This window comes from Hippocampus bargibanti, linkage group LG18, assembly GCF_051943395.1.
Source record: "Hippocampus bargibanti isolate YZ-2025 linkage group LG18, ASM5194339v1, whole genome shotgun sequence".
NCBI classification, from domain to species: domain Eukaryota; kingdom Metazoa; phylum Chordata; class Actinopteri; order Syngnathiformes; family Syngnathidae; genus Hippocampus; species Hippocampus bargibanti.
In genome coordinates, this window is record NC_142751.1 from 5366414 (window position 1) to 5382100 (window position 15687).

At 42.1% G+C, this 15687-nt stretch overlaps 1 protein-coding gene and 1 long non-coding RNA gene across 2 annotated transcripts in view; one reads left to right on the forward strand and one right to left on the reverse strand.

Moving 5' to 3' along the window:
* Positions 1-14429, reverse strand: part of ror2 (receptor tyrosine kinase-like orphan receptor 2) — a 47453-nt gene extending 33024 nt beyond the window's left edge. Inside the window, exon 1 of the mRNA XM_089020626.1 lies at positions 14000-14429. Within this exon, the coding sequence (XP_088876752.1) occupies positions 14000-14063 (64 nt within the window). The 5' untranslated portion in view covers positions 14064-14429. The remainder of the gene's footprint in view (positions 1-13999) is intronic.
* Positions 12128-15459, forward strand: LOC148884368 (uncharacterized). The gene is made up of 3 exons (XR_016118301.1): positions 12128-12283; positions 13269-13367; positions 14839-15459. It is a non-coding gene; the product is annotated as an uncharacterized LOC148884368 (long non-coding RNA).
* Positions 15460-15687: the final 228 nt, after the last annotated feature.

The following is a 15687-nucleotide window of genomic DNA, read 5'->3' on the forward strand; positions in this document are numbered from 1 at the left end:
ATGGAATGGAGTGGCCGGTTTTATCAGCATTAAACACTTGATGAGGAACGTAGCCTTCTTCTTCCACCATATTGAGGAATGATTCCTTGTAAGCTTTGGCAGCTTTATCGTCAGAACTGGTTGCCTCACCATGACAAATGACACTATGAATCCCTGTACGACACTTAAAGTTCTTGAACCATCCGTGGCTAGCCTTGAAATCATCAATGGATGACGGCTGCCATTTCCTTGGTAGGAGAAAGGTCTCGTTCGCGAACGACACATCACTCATTGTGGCGCTCCGTGTGTATCCCGAAAAATAGTTTGAATGCCAAGATTAAATTCTTGTGAATTTAACGTTCGAAAGCCGAAAGGTTCGTTAGCCAAGGCGTTCGTAAGCCGAGTTATCACTTTAATTGCATGTCCGGCAGTCCAACAGTGACAACTGCTGTCAACACAAAGGAGTGTGGATAGTTGGTCATGTTCCATTTCTGCTACAGCACCATCACCTCTAAATTCCCTGGTTGACAACAAGAAGTCTAACCTGAAGACAACTTTTTAAAATCCCATCATTCTAATATTGTTACGAGAAAACAAAGAATGTTGTAGTAATAATACTAGTCGTCGTAGTCGTAATTGTAGTAGTGACACCTCAAAATGTATGGTAGAGATCACTATGCCCCTCATTTGTATGACTATTCTCAGTAATTTGAAAATTTGACTCATGCTTAAAAAGAGTGTTGTGTAATTTATTGTTAATTGTAACCTAATATTGTTTACCCTGTAGTTTTAACGGCATGATTTGCTCTGGATTTTTTTTTTCAACCACCGCCTACATTGTAAATGCCGTGTCGCTGGTAACTGTAGTGAAAATGACATACGCGTTTAATTCATTCATTTTAGACCTCTCAGACGGGACCACTTTTAATAGTAACCTCCCCTTACTTAACTCGGGCCACTCGTATTACTTTTCTGAGAAGATGCCTGTGTTTGGCGCGTCAAAACCCCACTTTCAACCTGTCTTTGAATCAATTCATTGCACATTGCTGCAAGAACCCATTTCTTAGTTCATGAGAAAATTGGTGTTTATATTGCGGTTTGGTTGTAGGACTACTCTGGTTCAGACATTGGTCCTTCTAGAGTAAGAAAAGTGCTACAGTTCTCGATCTTGTTCCATTCCACTTAGATGACCAGGAGATTTAGTTACCGCTTTAGTTACAACAGGGAGATTTTCTGCACAAACATGTGGCCATGAAAATATTGGGACAAAAATAATGGGATGGGCGTCCTGTTTTTCCCAGAAATGTTCATGTTTGAGATTTCATAAACAGATTTCTTTTCATCATTTAAAACTGAAAATGCTTGCTGCGTGTTACAGTCACAGCCCACAAATTGACCTTAGGTGTGAGTGTGAGTGCGAATGGTTGTTTGTTTCTGTGTACCACAATATTTGGTCATATTTGTGTCATATTTACTTTTGGTTGATGATAGCCTAAATATTTAGGTGGAAGGGAGGCAATGCAAAATATTCAGAATTTGAGAAGAGTGCATTTTTTTCATAGCAATGTGTGTAGTGGAGCATAAATACTCTACAGAAGAAGAAATAACCAAACTACTACATTTTGGAAGAACACACAAGTGCTACGATTTCATGTGTATACAGTCAGTTGTGACAATATTGTCTACATCTCATAACACATGCTCTTAAACATGTCACGCCTGAATGGGGAGTGCTTGGAAAGAGAATATGCGGCGCACTATGTCCTCACATAAGCAAAGCGCCAGTATGGGGGGGCATTTGAGGAAGACTCGTCAGCATGATGTATCATTTGTTTACATTTACAGGGAACGTTGTATACAGGAATGACCTTGGGTCATAGGCCACATGCCACCTCACCAGATCTCAACACAAACACATTACAATTCAAACACACAGAAAAGCGTGCTCCAGTAAATTTCCACTACTTGGTTTACGAGAATATGATACAAATGGTAAGAATATGCAACCTGAATAAAGCAGTTCCTTCTTAATAACAGACAACTGTTGACAAGAATGTAGCACTATCCAAATTATGGCCTGTCCATTTTCAGTGGCCCACGACATGACCCAAAAAAAAAGCATCTAAAAAGACTGTTTAACATTTATCGATATCAGTGGATATAAATATACCACTTATGATTAAATTAACATCAAATGTATCTTCAAAGCTAGGTAAATAGTTTCTTCCACTCAGCGAGTCAATGGCTGATTCATGAATACAGTGATACCTTGGCTTACGAACTTAATTGGTTCCCAGAAAGTGTGTGTAAGGCAAAAAGTGTGTACTCCAAACATTACTTTCCCATAGAGAACCATTAAAATGTGAATAATCTGTTCTCAGGTCCCATAAAACATAATTTTCAACTAAATAAAACTTAAAACTACACACTATATACCTTATTTTATGGATAATAAATGTGCTATGGTATTGTAATTAAAGAAATAAACTGTACTGTATAATGTCATTTTATTTACCTTTGTGATGGTCGTTGAAAGCTTGATGGAATGGATAGCTTTTTGCATAAAGTCTTTCAAGGAGCTCTGGGTGGTACATCTTGGAAGTTGTGACATTGCAACAGCAACAGATTCAGGCAGACACACTAGAAACTTTATTAATAGCTGGTTCCCTTGCTTGTCTTTTCTCTGCCTTTGAATTATCAATAAAGTTGAAACAAGTCCAAATTTCACTGTGTTTTCTATCCATGTTCTCACCTTTTCACTTTTGTTTTTTGTTTCAAGCTCCGTCATCTGCCTTTCCTGTTCATGTGTAGCTCTGTTTTCTGTAACCCCTCCCCCCGCTCACTGCTGCGTATGTCCTGCTGTGTGTGTCCCCTCCCTCCTCTACAACGGATCTTGAACAATCATGTGCGGCTTTAATTGAAGACTGGGGGCGGGGAATAGAGGACAAAAAAGTCGGCTGCCATTTCCAGCTCGTTCGCGAGCGACACATCACTCATTGTGGCGCTCCGTGTGTTTCCTGAAAAATAGTTTGTACGCCAAGATTATATTCTCGTGAATTTAACATTTGTAAGGTGAAAGGTTCGTTAACTAAAGCATTCATAAGCCAATGTATCACTGTCCATCACATTGAGATCCACAAGTAACTTAAAAATGGTCATGTGAGTAATCTAGAACTGCTTCATGTCATTACAAAGAGGGTACAGCAAGTCCTGAAGAATGAATGACTCTGTGTCTTTGTGTTGTCATATTTGTTATTTTTGTTTTTCCCAAGATGGCAGCGCGTGAACACGCAGCGGCTCCCCTCTCCCGGCAAATTGCCGTTTTCATGTTTATTATGTTTGTTAAAGTCATTATAAGTGCCTTGCACGCTGGGTCCGAGAGGACAGTAATTTCATCTGTGCTGTATGTCATGCATATTAGCATATTTGACAATAAAGCTGACTTCGACTTTGACTTTGAATTGACAGTTTTTGGCTGTTGGCAACCCCAAAAACTTGGACAAAAAAATCCTCAAGTATTTGCCGCCCTAAAACTTTTAACAGAAAGCACAACAATACGAAAAACATATAATTGCCTTCTTGGCCGGATTTAGCATGTTGACAAATTTTAAAGTGGCCCCTTCATCCTTCCATTCCTTCCGGGTTTGGACACCACGAACTATTTTGCCCAGCATGTTTTTGAATAAACAAAATAAGAACCCCGATGCCAAAACTGTGTAGAAAATTAAATGTTTTTTAAATTGATCCTATTCTGCCCTCAGACATTTTATAGAATAGCATAAATATGGATTTCTGACACTGCCGGGAAAAGAGGATGGGAGTCTCAATCACATGCTCCAACCACCATGAGTATGTCAACACCGAAGCACCCCGAGGCCTTCCTCAACTATTTTCACACTCCTTCGCAGGCTTGTCATCAGCAAGCAATCAGAGCAACAAAGAACAAAGCCTTCGCTGTTGCAGCCAAAATGACGAGGCTCTGGCACTAATGATAATGAAACCTTGTGAGCAAAACTGCCCTGCAGTTTAAAAGGAGCTGCAAGGGTCATTGCAGAAAGTGCCCCCAAAATGACAAAGAAAAAAAATGATGAGGGGGGAGTTAACAAAATCGGCGTATGGACTATGTTGGAACCACAGTGGAGCTGATGTCATAAAAAAGAGGCCCCAGTACCAGATTCCATACATCATTTGATCCAGTTAAAAAACTGTGAAAAGGCAAGTAGAGTCACGTTGAGCCAGTGTCACACTACAGGAAATGCCAGCAATATTTTCACTGCGCAGATTCTTTGTTATATAGAGTTCAGAATGAATCGATTTTATTGCCTTGTCCAAAGTGGCTACGTTACCTACCGCCCATGACTTGATTCTTTGTCTGGTTGAACAATCCATGCGCACATCACATTGAAAAATGTTGACCGTTAAGTGGCAGTACCCGAGACATATTTAGTGTTCCAACTTGCAGAGGGAAAGAAGAGGACAGAGCCATCATGTGTGCTTGAAAAAAACATAACAAAACAAGAAAAAAGAGATCTATTACTTCCATCAATTTGGACTGTTCAACCAGCCTGCCATGCATGTTTTTGGAATGTGGGAGGAAACCAAGGGACCCGGGGAAAACCCACATAGGCCCGGGGAGAACAGGCAAACTGCACACAAAAGGAGGGAGTGTGAATTGAACCCATGACTTGCACTGTGAAGTTGATGTGCTAACCACTCCACTAGCGGGCTGCCCACTAATGCAAGCGATTTAGCCCAACGATGCCAACTCATTTCATTCCTTTCATAGCTGCTGCTGTGAAATGTAAATTTCTCCATTGTGAGACTAATAAAGGCAAATCCAATCCAAATGATGACAAAACATCCTCATCATCTTTAGTCATTATCACAAATTATCTTGCTCTGTCACTGAAAATGCAGTTGGCTCAGACCATGCATTGAAGTTTTGAAAATTGCAGCGGTGCAGATTTATTGCTGAAAAGAAGACTCACCTCAATCAAACGGGCTGGCGATTAAATTAGTGTGCGTCACTTCCCCAAACACCTTTATCCCATAAGCATAGCCCAACTGTGTTTTTCCCTCCTCTCAGTTTGCTACTAAAATAGTGTTGAAATGAACTCTTAATGAATATTCAGTGGAATGCTCAAGATAGATAAATAAAAAACAAAAGTCAAAATAACCTGAAATTTATGCACATAATTTAGGCACATAAATTTAAAAAAAAAGGGGGGGTTGTCCCAAGTCCCAATCTAAGGCATGACACTGGAGGGTAAAAGCTCTTTATGTGATTTTCTGTGTTTAAATATAAAACATGTAATGACAATATATAATTACCTGATTTTGTTTAAGCATGAAGCAATTTGATTGGTCTATCTATCTGAATGTACAGTGATGCCTCAGCTTACGAATTTAATTGGTTACCAGAAAGTGTGTGTAAGGCGAAAAGTGTGTCTTCCAAACATTAATTTCCCATAGGAAACCATTAAAAATGAGAATAATCCGTTTCCAGGGCCCCATAAAACATAATTTTCTACGAAAGCCTTAAAACTACACAAAATATACCTTATATTATGTATAATAAATGTTCTATTGTATTTTAATTAAAGAAATAAACTACTTTGTAATAAAGTTGTTTTATTTACCTTTGTGATGGTCGTTGATGTAGTTGCTTCTTGATGATACCGAGTGAAGTTGCTGTGCTTTCTCAGCGATAATACCCTCACACACTGTCCCCTGGTAGCTGCTTTTCATTAATCCAAATCAACAGAAGTTTTTTAACCTCTTCTATTGCCTGAAACTGTTGCTCAAACAACACAGAAACACTCTTAGCCACACATAGCAATGGTTGACTTAGCATACTGGTACTGGGACGCTAAATCACACAAACGCACACTTCGTTGGTGTTTTTCAATCATCTCCTTCTTCTGCTCGACCGTAATTTTCTTTTGTGTCCTCTTCGGCTTTACAGTAGCCTGTGGTGGGGTCTTTTTCGGTCCCAAAAAAGCAAAATTATCTACTCAATAGCAAACCACGTATACCATGTATGCACTCAAAGAAAGTGGATGTGGAAAAGTAGTCCGCCAGCCACCGTGGCACTGTTCGACCGTGTGGTATGGTGTTCTTCCGCCGAAAACTAGTCCGCCAGCCATTGTGGCGCTCGGTGTTTCCCGAAAATTAGTTCATATGCCAAGATTATATTCTTGCCAATTTAATGTTGGTAAGGGGAAAAGTGAATTAGCTAAAGTGTTCGTAAGCCAAGGTATCACTGTACCTCATTTTTATAAATACATGTTTGTTCAAAGCCTCCTATCTTTACGCTGGTGGAATCCTTCAGGGCACCTGACACAACCATTTTTTTTTCTTTTTTTGTGGGTGGACATCCTTTGGACCCCTCTTTTTCTCCTGTGTATTTGGCAAAAAAAGTGAGTTGTCTTATCATACGTGCTCAAGCACCAGTTTTGTGTTCCTTTTAAACCCTTGCCGAAAACTATTACCCCTCCCAGTTGGGAGGACAAATTCAATATCTGAGATGTGCCATCTTGTTTTAGGAAGTAATATCCAAGTGTTTGTCGAAATTATGGTTATTACAAGGGAGTCACGCCTCCTTGAAAGAATGCATGTTGCATCACACTGTTTTATGAGAGACAGACATTTAAAGTTGACGTTTATTTATTTTTTTAAGCCAACAGAATTATTCAATGCCCAACATATTAAATATTTTACATTTGTAAAATTAGCAATGACGTGTAGCTTTTCGTTATGTATAAACTGTTACTGCTGTGCCTGGGGGTTGGTTTAAAATATTCCCTGAAGACTTTGGTTCCATATGATTACAGGGACAGTAGTGCTCCACTTGTACCCCCCCCCCCCCCGCACACAGTAACGGATGTGAATCCGGTCTCATTTCAACCACCACCAGCAGCTCGACACAGAAACCCAAGTGGGTGAGTCATACTGTAGTGACTACTTATTAATTGCCTTCTACTTTTTTTTCCTAAAGCTTATGGTTTGACTTTTTATTATTCCCAGCTGCTCTAATTTTGCTTTATGAACTTAACATTTGAATCTTTCTCACAGATTTACCAGACGATTAGGGCTGTAAAACTATTTCAAAATATAGATTTCAGAATGTCGATTTTATGGTGCGTATAGTTTTGCTTTTTTGAATGTTGCTGTGCCGATGACCATTTTGTGTTTGGGAGCCTTTTTCTAAGAATCTTCATCTTTATTAAGTGCATAGAGTTGCTTGTTCTGTAGCCACAAGGGGACATAAGCCAGTGTCTTCTTGTGCCGGTCCCAAGCCCGGATAAATACAGAGGGTTGTGTCAGGAAGGGCATGTCAGAGATATGACAGTCAGACACCGTGGACTGACTGTCATATCTCTGACAGGGCATCAGACGTAAAAGCTTGGCCAAAACAAACGTGTGAATCAAACCTCTGAAGATGGAGGACACTGATTCGCTGCGGCAATCCCTGAAAGGAAAAGCCAAAAGTAAAAGAAGAAGAAGAATGTGAAACATTTCGGCGAATCTCACAGAGCCTCAATTTAGCCGGTGAGGTTTAATCTGTCAACATCAGGATAAGTCGATGCGCGGTTTGGTTTCTTCTCAGTGTTGAGAGATGAGTAAGTAAAAAATACAACCACTAATTACATTGAAGTGAGTAACAGCGATGATGCAATGTTAAAACCGACGCCATGTGGATTACTGAACGTTGTGAAATAGGACAGAATAAACTAAATGGTCGACTGTTTGATTCCCACATTTTTGGCATTGCATTTTTGGGCAAAACACTTAAAGCCACCTGTCCTCCAGTTTGTCTTACATTGGTTTACAGCTTGTTGTGAATGTTTATTTGGTGGTAGTCAGAGGTGTGTATAGGTGCATGTTGGCAGCCATCCTTTCGCCAGCTTGCTACAGGGTAGCCATGGCTACTCTGTGTGGGTGAGTGAGTGAAAAATGTATCCACTGTGTGATGTCTTTGAGTTGTTAGAAAAGTGCAATGTAAATATTAGTGAATATTGTTAGCATTAAAATGGTTCCGTAGTGACAAACGGAGGTTTTATTTGCAACCGGAACTCAGACACACCACCCCACCAAGAATAATGCTTCATACCAAATGGGGAGTCCTCAAATACTGTGTTTGGAGAGGCAGAGTGCGCTCTCACTAATGTCCAAATCCAAGCAATGTTATAAACCAAGCAGCAGCTTGCGCTTTAACCGTTTCCATCTGTACTGCCTGACACAGCGGGCACTTCTTTTTTGGAGCACTCTTCATAACCAAATAACACATTTCAACAACAAAAAAATTCTGAACAGATGGAGTGAGGTAGTGAAGCAGTATTTCAGCACAGACCCATGATAAGGGAAATGGGATTTTGTCGGTGAGTCTGACTTTTTCTGTTCATTGTCTTGGTGGAATATAAATGAATCAGAAAAATCCACCTGTTTTTAGCCATCTGAGAGAGTGGCTATTTTGCCACTTTCTGTGAACTGGTAATAGCTGACTCTGAAAGCCCTTGACCAGGTGCTACTATCTTATGAGGGCGGAAGAGACATGTGTGCGACTACTGCTAAAGCTATAATAAAATATTGCTTGTTTGAAACCAACATTTCACATCTTATTTACACACACTATCAGCGAGAGACAAGATGTCCGAAGATGACAACAGCATGGCCACACCAGTGCCACAGCAATGTTAACCTCCCCAGCTAGCGATGAATGCCAACTTTCTTTTGAGCACTAAGTTCGTCATACAACTGCCTGAAGCATTCAACTTTGTGAAAACTCATGATTGGCAACAGTAGATATGTGGGTTCAAGAGATTCAGACTGACCAGAAACCTTCAGCTTAGCACAGATGCTAACCAGGTAAACAGGCTGATTTCCTGCATGGGGGAATGAAGCAGTTGACATTCTGTGTGGCCAAGATTTAACTGACGCATAGAGACTGACATATCTACCATGCCATGACAGAGGGTGAATCTCAGTCAAACCTGATAGACCACTATTTGGCCCGATAGACCACTATTTGGCCCAGTTTGCATACCCCTATCTGGTTTTGGCATATACAGTGAGTGACTATGCAAGGGAGCGCAAGTGACACAGGAAGAGATTTATGTTGTCACTGACTTAAATGTAGCCTTGTTCACCAGACCAGCAAGTGTTAATCTCAAACTAGTCTACACCGAAACATGTAAGGTATTTGAACACCTAAAAAAAGCCACTGTCTGTTTGTAAGTAAATAATGTGTTGTAAATTAATCTACAAAGCAGACATCATAGAGACGTCTGAAATGAAGGAAGCCTACCCTAAAGTGTGTCAGGGTTAAGGAATAATACAGCAGCTATATACTTTCAAAGCTGAGGCCAGACGCCATTTCCTTGTCCCTGGCCACACCAAAACGATTCTTCATCTCTTTACAAGGAAATGTTAGTGTAGCTCAAGTGAATGGAAAACATTGGTGTCATATCCAGAGTGGAAAAGCCAATGGACTGATGTTCGGTCATGGTTCCAGTGCCCACAAAGAATGGCTCTGTGCGCATCTGCGTCGACTTCCTTTGTCTCAACGAAATGGTCTGCAGAGAGAGATACAGTACATGCTGCCGTCAGTGGAGCAAACTATCGGTTCTCTGGTCGGAGCATCGGTCTTCGGGAAGTTGGATGCCAAGAGAGAATTCTAGCAAATCCCATTGTCCCCTGAATCGTCACTCTACATCACGTTCAAAACTCCTTTTGGCCGCTTCCACTTTAACAGATAGCCCTTTCTCATTGTGTCAGTGTAGAACATTTTCAGCATTGCATGTCAATGATCATTGATGAGCTAAAGGTAGAGAGACATATTTGGATGATATCCTCATATGGGGAAGACATCACCAAGACCACAACATCAGACTACACAGTTCTCAACAAGTTCCAGGAAGCTGGTGTCACATTTAACATGGAGAAGTGTGACCTGGGCTAAAGTTTTTGGGCCCTTTTCTGTCAGCCAGACCCAGACAAGGTAAATGCTGTCATGTCCATGAGAGTCGTCCAACGCAGGAGAGGTTTGTAGCTGCCTGGGAATGCTAAAGCAGCTGGGAAAGTGTATTCCAGCCCTGGCAGAAAAAGACAACCTGCTGAGAGACCTTATATCATATTAGAAGCAGTGGGTCTGGGGATGTGCACAACACAGAGCGTTTGATGAGCTGAAAATAATCTCACATCACCTCCAGTGATTGACACTTTACAACCCCAAAAAGAGCTGAAGCTGCTGGGGATGCCTCATCGTACGGATTGGGTGACGAGAAGGAAGTGAATGGGACGAGAAGGATGAGCAGTGGGAACCAGTCGCATACGCATCACGTCCAATGACGGAGACAGAAATATGGCACACTCAGGTGCCAAGTGTGACTTTGGTTTGTGAGTGTTTTCAGTGCTTTCTTATTGGGAGACATTTTGCGACATTCGAGACTAACCACAAGCAACTTGTCAGCCTGCTCGGTCATGAGGTACTTGCATCCAGAATCCAGAGATTCTGACTTAGACTCATGAGATACACTACCTCCCACACCCCTGGCAAAGAACTGTTTACAGCCAACACACTCTCGCGCTTACCTGTCTGTCAAAGCTCAAACCTGAAACTGATAGACAAAGACTTAATGAAAGACACAAACATCTACAGAATAGATTCCAACAATGACTTCATCAGCGTAGATTCTACGCGAATGAGTCACCATGAGCATGCCAGCTAGCTCAACTCGCATGGCACAACTGAGAGAACATCTGCAGGAAAACAGTGTTTGCTCAGAGGCAAGCTCACAAGTCCACTGGTAAACACTTGCATACAGTACCCGATGGACTACTGCTCAGAGGATCCAGACTAGTTATTCCCACAGCAATGCAAACCTCTGTCCTCAATGCAATACACGAGGGACATCAGGAAGTGATGAGGTGCCAAGAGCGGGCCAGAGAGGCTGTATGTTGGCCATGTTGAACAGCTAACCAAACAAGCTGGTGAGAAATTGCAAAACATGCATTAAAGACAGTACCAACCCCGTGGAGCCATTGATGGCCGGCGAGCTGCCACAGAGACCTTGGCACAAAGTAGGTTTTGATCTATTCTCACTCAACCACAAGACGTACTTACAAGTAGTGGACTATTTTAGGTTTGTAGAGATTGCCAAATTAACTCTCACTCGATCTCAGGATATTATTGTGCATCTCAAATCGATCATTGCAAGGGATGGAGTTCCAGGATTTTTTTAGACAATGTCTGTCAATACTCCAGTCAAATATTCAAAGACTTTGCCGCAGCCTATGGGTTCACTCCCGCTACTTCCAGCCTTAGGTTCGCTCAGAGGAGGCTAAGTGCCACATGCAGACTGATAAAGTTGCTAAAGAAGGCTCGTTCTGTTGGCATATAGAAATACATCAGTATTGCGCAAGTCCTCATGGGCATAAGACTGTGCACCATGGTGCGACAGCACCCATCTCTTCTCGACCCCGAGCTTTCGAACACCCCTGTTGTCACAGCAGAAAAAGAAGAAGAGAGGTAAAGACACTGCAAATTGCAACAGCAGACAGCGCGTGAGAGATCTTAGTCAACTCACTCCAGGTCAACCAGTGTGGATCACAGATGCAAAGTCTCAAAGTACAGTCGTTTCCTCCCCATCAGCCCCACTTTTATAAAATGTGGACAGCCCTTCAGGCACCCTAGGAAGGAATAGACACCATCTTGTCCCTTTTTCACAGACTGTTCTATACACGCCTCACACACTGACACTCAGCGTTCCACCACAACTAAGAACACCCGTGTCGCGTCCAACATCGTCAACATCACAATCATCCGTCACACACTGGTCTACACTCACACACACACACACACACACACACACACACACACACACACACACACACACACACACACACACACACACACACACACACACACACACACACACACACTCACACACACACACACACACACACACACACACACACACACACACACACACACACACACACACACACACACACACACACACACACACACACACACACACACGGGGTCATACCACTAGGCGTGGCAGAGTGGTGAGAAAATGACAGACTGGAGTTGTGAACTGTGGGGTGGGGAGTAAGTATGTGAAAATATGATTGAGAGAAAAAAGGGAAGGAATGAAAAAGAAAGATATGATGTGGAAAAGAAGGCTTGTTGAACATTCAGTTATACTGTTTACAATATTTGCCTCCACATATATGCCTGCCAGTGTTTATTTTGCTTATTTTTCTTGAGAAGCCTTCGGGGTGCATTTTTCTATCTTGAGTAAGTTTAATTATTCTATTCGTGCAACGTTTTCTGAAGATTTTACATTTTGCATCATCTGAGTTACTACACTACTGTATCCGCTACAGTTTGTTCAGTGTTCTAGAAAGGGAGATTGTTCTAAAAGCTGTGATCATTTGACTCTAAAGGCTGTTGTTATCATATGATGTATGATATAATATATGACTACTGCTAGAGTTGGACCTATAATAGACTGTTGCCTGCTTGAAATTGACTGCATCTTATTTACCCACACTTAGTTAAAGGTTGCTTACGGTTCGTGTTTTCTCAAGCTGTGCTATGATTAGTTATCACCTGAGCCCCAAGATCATGTCATTGATGTGATGTCATTTTCAGTCGAAAGCACTAAGTTAACCTATGTTACAGTCTGCCTGCTAGCCTGCGAGACCACTAGGTCGCCACCCTGTTAGCCCAAAAGTTGGCTTTATTATGTGGGCTCAAACACAACACAATACTATGCGAGCTGGCGACTATGGACATTGGTGTGTGGGCAAGCAAGCGGGCAGAAGAGAGCGCTCACAAACCTGCCAGCGGTAGGTTGGCTCTATGGATAAATTCCAAATTAAAATAAATCAGACGTCAACCACATTCAGAGAACAAAACCGTTCCACTCTAATTTTGACTGCTGTGATACAACTGTGGTGTGATTTGGACGTTCAAAAAAAAAAAAAAAAAAAAAAAGATGAGTATGTGGTCGATCGTGTAAACACCAAGTTAACCATATGTGGTCTCGATCTTCTAACCTTAGTCACCACCGGTCTCAAAGTCAAAGCCCGGGGATCAAATCTGTCCCGCCAAATCATTGTATTTGGCCCGCAAAGAAAAAAACAACAACTTGTTAAATTCCATGATGCTTAAAAGTCTGAACCAACATTTCAAACTGTCTCATGTAAGACACATTAGCAGTCATTATTTTTTACTTCAACGTGGAAAACTACTTACATTCATTTGTTGTGCGCTCTAGATGTCATATGTGGAGGGGATGAAACATGCTAATGGTTTCTCCAAATTCATAACGGCCTCTGAGAGGAAACCATGACTATAGTGTGTCACGCGGCAAAATGTGAGTTTGACACCCTTGTTGTACACCATAACACACCACCTTGTAGTAAGTAAATCAAAGCTCATTAAGGTATAGAATACGGTAGTTGGAAAAAAAAACTACTTGCACAACTTAAGGGGGATAAAGGGGGAAGGGTGCTATTGGTTTAAACCCCCAAACCCTGCTCCCATGCTCCTTTTCACTTCATACCAAATGGGCAACCCTCAAAGCCTGAGCTGCAAACAGGAAATCTCTGCAGGACCCCCCACCCTACCCCCGGAGGATAAATTAATTAACATGGGAGGACAAAGAGTAGAAATCACCTGAAGCTATGTGTGCAATTAACATGACAACTACACAGTCGCCTTTTCAGGCCGAAACAAGCACCCCCGGAAAAAAGAGCTAGAAACACATGTCAACAATAAGCGTTTACTTGTTAAAGAAACCCTGTTGGGACCGAACCCCACCCGAATTTGTAGTTAAAACTTCACGACACGTTACAAGAAACATGTAAATTGATTTTAATCTTGAAAGTTTTCGACACTTTGAACGAAGTATTGTCTTGACCATTTCGCAGGAATAACTTAATATTCTCGTTACTCGACGCAGAGAGCATCAGTTTTCCTTCAAATTAAATGTGAACGTGAGCTTACCGTAGCATCTCAGGTTTGGACCCCAGAAAAAGACCCAGAGCAAATTCCTCATGAAGTTTGCCATCGCGACAGAAGTTCCTCGGGAAAAATATATTGAAAATAAAAATAACCTCGTGGAGAACCATCCAGTATTAGAAACCTTGTGTTCCTCTTCTCCGATCCTTCCTTTTGCCGTTCCGAATCAGCGACTGTGCCGGAGCAGAGCTCACAATCTCCGCATATGGTGGTGAGGCATGGAGCTCCACAGGAGATGCGGGTCCTCACGGGCGAACTCAGCCACGTTACGGGCTGCGGGGTTATCGCACGGCTTTTCGAGTGGGATCCACGCGCTGAAAGTCTGCAGCCGAGATGCGTGCGTCCTTGAACGCGACGTGTGCGCGCTTGTATGTGTGTGCCCGGGCATGGGGGGTGGTTAGTCAGTGAGTGTTGCAGCTTATTCACAGCAGGAGGGCTGCAACTGAAACGGAGTTGTGTAAAGCAAACTAATGTCTGTTTAAATATGTTAAAAGGGCCGTACGAGGTTGTCGTCAGTGCCAATAAAACATGATAAAACACCAGTTTAACTTCAATTTTACAAACGGTCACGCCGAAAATAATTACTTCGCAACGCGATCGTGGTCGTTATATTTCGACTTTTGCAAGGATAAAAAGTAAATGTTAAGAAAACTGTAATGTTGACTTAGTTGCGCAGCGTAACATCCTCGTATCTCATTCTGTTTTGAGAGATGACCAACTTATGCTCATGCAGTGTCCAAGTTCCTTTTCATAAATCGCAGTTTAATTAAATTGCTGCCATCTTGTGGGTAAAAATGCGACGACTCCACTTCTTTTCCTTTCAGCTTTTCACTCCAGGGGTCGCCACACCGAATCAACGTCCTCCATCTAACCCGGTTTTGTACATCCTCTTCTCTCACACCAGCTACCTTCATGTCCTCTTTGACAACACCCATAAACCTCCTCTTTGGTCTTCCTCTCGGTCTCCTGCCTGGCAGTTCAAGGCTCAGCATCCTTCTCCGGATATACGTCTGTGTAAGCTCTCAGTCGTACAGGAGTGGTCCATCGAAGAGAAGGTTTCTTCAGCCGTCATCTGTACTTTGTTGAAGGTGTCGGATGTTTCGCCTACTATCCAAGGGGCTTCGTCAGCGAACTAAAGCCTTACTGGTCGTATCGGCCCTATATATATATATATCCCTAATGTCCAGACATGGCGGCGCCGGACACAGCTATGATAGGTCCCTACTCTCAGGTTGGGGGGGAGCAGAGGACCACTCCCTGTGGCCCCACTGATTGTTCCTACATTCCTGACTAAGGACTGGCCTGTTTGCCCCACTCCCTCCGGTATCACCTCATCAGCATTGTGAATGTTGCCGAACCTGTGTTGCCTAAGCAGGCTATTGGATGAACGATCCAAATTGAACCTAACCCCACCAGACCGGTTTAATGAAGGATTTTGTTGTTTTATGAAAGCCGGATTAATGAAGGATTTTGTTGTTTTATGAAAACATAAAACAACAAAATCCTTCATTAAACCCAAGTACTTAAAATCGTCCACCTTCTTTATCTCTTCTGCCTGTAGCATCACACTTGCACTTGGATGCCTCTCATTCACACATATATATTCCGTTTTAAATCTGCAACAAAATATGTACAAGCTGCTGTCGACTCCAAACAATAAAATTGGAACTGCA